We start from the raw sequence: 5,368 nt of genomic DNA, 5'->3' as shown, positions 1-5,368 counted from the left end.
TATATATATATATATATATATATATATATATATATATTTTATTTATTTATTTATGTGTTTCAGCCAAGTGGCTGCGGGTATATTTATTTATTTATTTATATATGTGTATGTATGTATATTTATTGTGTATATAAGTATATATATTTTACATCTTGCAGGCATTGTGACTAACCTGCTCTCCTGTAGTGCTTTCATACCCTTAGACCGACTGACCTACGGCGCTTTCCTTCTCCATCCAATTGTTATGAGTATTGCCAAAAGACTTAACATGGTGACTATTTATCTATCAACGCCAACAGTGGTAAGTAAAACTCATTTTTTTTTTAATCTTCTCCAGTTTTCTGAAGTATGTGAAAGGGCATAGCTCAGCAGTTAGTGTCAGGCTTACAATCATGAGGTTGTAAGTTCAATTCTCAAACCAGGCTGTGTGTTGTGTTCTTGAGCAAGGCACTTTATTTCACGTTGCTCCAGTTCACTCAGCTGTACATATGAGTTGCAATTTCACTGATGCCAAGTTGTATCGGTCTTTGCACTTCCCTTGGATAAGATCGGTGGTGCTGGGAGGGGAGGCTGGTATGCATGGGCAACTGCTGGTCATCCGTAAACAACCTTGCTTGGACTTGTGCTTGGGAGGGGAACTTTCTAGGTGCAATCTGCTTGCGAAGGTGCATGAATCAGTGTTTAGGCTGTTGCACATGTGATTGTGAGGTAATGGTTTTCATTCCCAGAACAGATATTGTGCAGTGTTCTGGAGCAAAATACTTCATTTTATGTTGGTCTGCTATCATTTTGTCATCTGACATGTGGCATGTTGTGCACCTGTACAGGTAATTTTGATTTGATGGAGTGAATGAGTTTATGTGAACACTTGACCACAATAAACAGATCAAATGTGTGGTTGTTCAGCAAGAAATTGCAGAACCTTTAAACTAGGATAAGAACAACATTTTTACTGCACCAAAACAACCTGAGGACAAAGCATCTGATGTAGAATTAATCAGCATTGTTTCAGTGATGTCAAAATGGCTGTGCCAAACCTTCTCATAGCCAGAGGAGAAGTATATAGATTGAGGGTGGTAGGCTTAGGTAGAGAGCGAATATACTGTATATATTTGCAGATAGGTTTCACCCTTAGTTTGGGGTTGTCAAAGTAAGTATTTGCAGTTGACTCATAGATAGGCCCCTTTATAACATAAACGGCCCCTTTATAACATAAATATAACTAATATTTGTTAAGAATTATCAAATATTCACTTTTATTTCAAAACTTTGCTTACAAATATTAAAGTGTTTTTGCAGAAGTGACTTTATGAAAGTAGTCTTAATTGATAAATCAAGCTTGACTACTGGTGTGCCACCGTCTACTTCAGATCCCTGTGATGTTGAGTGGATAGGTCGCACCCCTGATGTTTATCGAAAATTTTGGTTAAAAAAAAAGTGTGACCTATCCATGAGTGTGTATGGTAGCTTATTAGCTGAGTGGATCAGAAGTTGTTGAAGGAGTGATAAGAGCAGAAACATAGAAAAGACACATAATGTCAGTGAACGAAAGGTTGCTAGTTGTGTTGGTGATTGAAACTTTGTCAATCAGTGGCTGATGGCCCGTTTTCGGGATGTGTATAGCAGCATCAGTAGTGGTAGCACTGATGGTGGTGGTGGTGGTGGTAGCAGTATAAGTGGCAGCAGTATTGTCTCAGATATGTGAAGGTTGCTGTAATGTGGGACACACTTTAAACTTTGATGGAAGATCAGTGACTGATTAGTTAAGTGAAGTGTCTTGAGATAATGATTTCTCACATAAGCACAAAGCCCCACATCACCGCCTTCCCCCACCTCCCACTAGTGGTTGAGTGGTTACCAATAGGGCAAAAGACAAATTTAAACCCAGGGACAGGGGTGTCAGTGGGGGACGAAAGGAGGGTCCAAACTCAAAATGTAAAGAGATGTAATTAAATACCATGTTTTTTTTGGCAAGCATTCAGTTGATTCGGCCAAATGCAGTCCTTAAAAATAATAATAATTATTATTATTATAATTATAAAGGTGGTGACCTGGTATGATCCTTGGCACACCAGACAAAATGCTTAGTGGCATTTCATCGCAAGGTACTGGTAAAACTGAGGCTTTAGTATATAACACTTGTCCAAGGTGCTGTGCAGTGGGACTGAACCCGAAACCACCTGGCTACAAAGCAAGTTTCTTAACCACACAACTATGCACACATCTGTATTTACCCTGCACGCATCAGTGAAATCAGGGTATTGTAATCACTCATCTTAGTCTGTTTGTCTGTGTGTTTGCAAAATTACTGGAAAATGGCTGAACGGATTTTCACCAAATTTGGCAGAAATACTCATTGAGTGAATGGCTTGAAATGATGAAAATTTGGTTTGAGTATCTTCAAACATACATAAATACATACATTGATATATGATCTTGTGTGTGTGCATGTGTGCATGCACACGCACGTGTGTGTGTATAGTGATATATTTGAGGGTTTTGTTTATTTACGAGTTGATTTCTTAATTTCACCGGAGTATAAATACCTGTAATGGTGACACTTGAAAGCATGGTTAAGTAACGCATTGTAAGCCACACAATGATTTGCAAAAAGATTTATCTGCATGCGAATATCTTTCTTTCTTCATTCTTTATTTATCTGGCAGATTTACACTTAAATTGGCAGATAATACAGACACATGCTGTGTCATTCATCACAACCATTATTCCTTTATTCCTCTATTCTTTTATTCATTCCTTAATTCTCTAAATCTTCTATTTAATTCTTATTTTTCTCACACATATACACCTATAATTAACCATAGAATAGTAAAATACACTGTGTCATCTATCTTCAGCATTATTCCTTAAATACTCTATTTTTTTTTTACTCATTCCTTTATTCTCTAATTCTTTTATTCTTTATATCTTTCCTCAGATGTACACCTTCATCGGCCATTTAGTACTGACGTACGGTGTGTCGTTCGTCACGACCATTATGTTCGACTCACCCGTGAGAATGATCACCAAAGTATTTAATCGGAAGTAACAGATCGCATTGTGTACATAAACCAAGTTGTTTTGCAGTTCAGTTCAGTCAAATTGAAAAATATGACCCTTTCACACCTACCTTCATCAATGTGTTAATTTTCTCGTGATACATATATACATCCTGTACACACACACACACACACACACACACACACACACACACACACACACACACAAGCATTCATATGATTTCGTGTATATTCTCAAAGCAGACACACACACTCACTCACACAGGTTTTATCTCCCCAAAGTCTTGCGAGGGAAACTCTGCTGTGAGACACAGTGCCACAGTGAATGCCTTTCACATTCTAGTTTGGAAGAGCATGTCAAAAATGCATGTACTTATATATATATATATGTATATATAAAAGAATGAAATAAAAAGACCAATGACATTCTACATAAAATATAAATTTAGTTATGCCATTGGTCTCTTGATCTCATTCTTTCCTTATATATACACACGCTAATACACGACCCATGTTATATTCCCCATTCATGTTACAACAACATCTGGGGCAAAACTAGTCGGTATACAACACTTACTCGGTAGTACCTGTATCTTTAGGGTCTGGTTGACTCCATTACCCTTCATAACCTTTATATATATATATATAATTATGGTTGTTACTTTAAAGCAGATATAACAACTGGTTGAACAAGGTGATAGGTGAAACTTGAAATCCAAGTCAACCATCCGATTCACACACATAGATACATACAAAACACATTTATACATACATACTTACACATAAACACACAAACACACACACCCCCAACATAAGTACATATGTAAATTCATGCATACGTCTACACAAGCACAATAAAGACATTATCAATCCATGTACAAACACATACACACACACACATTCCAGCTTATAGCATTCTGTAACTCACTGTCCCTGTAAAATTCTAAGACAGAGTCTGGTTATTGAAATGACTAACATTTCGTCCAAGGACAGAGACACAAAGAACTCAATACTGGAATGCGTATAAGATGGAAAATATAAGCCCTTGATATTAAATACATACCTCACCAAATGTTATGAGTTTTCTTTTACTTTTGTTGAAGTATTGTCATTCTTGGCACAATGCCAGTAATTTTGAAGGGAGAAGCAAAGATAATTTTATCAACCCCCAGTGCCCAGCTGGGCCTTATTTTATCGACCCTGAGAGGATGAAAGAAAAGTTGACCATGGTGACATTTGAACTCAGAACATAAAAGGCCAGAAGAAATGGCACCAAGCATTTTATCTGGCACGGTAACGATTCTACTGGCTTTTCCACCTGATTGTTGTGTGCATAATAAGATTTACAGGAGGCGCAATGGCCCAGTGGTTAGGGCAGCGGACTCACGGTCATAGGATCGCAGTTTCGATTCCCAGACCAGGCGTTGTGAGTGTTTATTGAGCGAAAACACCTAAAGCTCCACGAGGCTCCGGCAGGAGATGGTGGCGAACCTTGCTGTACTCTTTCACCACAACTTTCTCTCACTCTTTCTTCCTGTTTCTGTTGTGTCTGTAATTCAAAGCCTTGTGGCACGCTGAATATCCCCAAGAACTACGTTAAGGGTATACGTGTCTGTGGAGTGCTCAGCCACTTGCACGTTAATTTCACGAGCAGGCTGTTCCGTTGATCGGATCAACTGGAACCCTTGATGTCGTAAGCGACGGAGTGCCAACAATAAGATTTACAAAGATATCAACCAAGGGGGTATGAATTAGTGGAAGCTTAGGGTATTGACCCAGATGTCTTGCAATACCTTTATGGGATCTGTGCATTCTGATTGAATCCTGCTTCCAATTGCAGGAAAAAAAAAAAAGAGAGAGAAGGGGTTTCTCTGGGACGAATTGAAAGCAGGCCAGGGGAAGTCTTTTAGCAGGTCCCTAAATATTGCAGCAGTTCACACTCAACAAATATGGGTTGTCTATTACATGTTTCGACATTGTATTCAATTCGAAAACAACAAGCTGATCTTCTTTAGATAAATTTATTGTATCATTATTGTCCCTAAATTCTGAAAGAATATCTCGTTTAAATTATAATTTGATAATGAATCAATATTGAGTGATGTCAGTAGGAGGAGCTCGTGAAAGATGCAGGATATCAAAGTAGCGTTGTTAATGCTTTCTTCAATTTGAAGAAGAAAAGCGAAAATAATGTTAAGCTAAAATAAATAAAAAAAGTGAAGGAATCGATATCAATATTGGTTCCAAATTTTGGCACAAGACCTGCAATTCCGGGGGAGGGGTCAGTCGATTATGTCGACTCCAGTGCTCAACTGGTACTCACTTTTTTCGAGGTCAATAAAATAAGC

At 38.0% G+C, this 5,368-nt stretch overlaps 1 protein-coding gene across 4 annotated transcripts in view; it reads left to right on the top strand.

The window, feature by feature from the left end:
- The window catches only part of LOC106880684 (uncharacterized), a 37,591-nt gene extending 33,499 nt beyond the window's left edge, over window positions 1–4,092 (top strand). For all 4 annotated transcript variants that reach the window (XM_052976789.1, XM_052976788.1, XM_052976790.1 and 1 more), the window contains 2 exons: window positions 159–301; window positions 2,939–4,092. In XM_052976789.1, coding sequence (XP_052832749.1) covers window positions 159–301; window positions 2,939–3,049 — 254 coding nt within the window. In that variant the 3' untranslated portion in view covers window positions 3,050–4,092. The remainder of the gene's footprint in view (window positions 1–158; window positions 302–2,938) is intronic.
- The last annotated feature ends 1,276 nt before the right edge of the window (window positions 4,093–5,368 follow it).

The sequence above is a fragment of the Octopus bimaculoides genome, chromosome 25, assembly GCF_001194135.2.
Source record: "Octopus bimaculoides isolate UCB-OBI-ISO-001 chromosome 25, ASM119413v2, whole genome shotgun sequence".
Lineage (NCBI taxonomy): Eukaryota > Metazoa > Mollusca > Cephalopoda > Octopoda > Octopodidae > Octopus > Octopus bimaculoides.
Note: the sequence above shows the minus strand (reverse complement) of the source record. Positions and strands in the feature narration are given on the sequence as shown.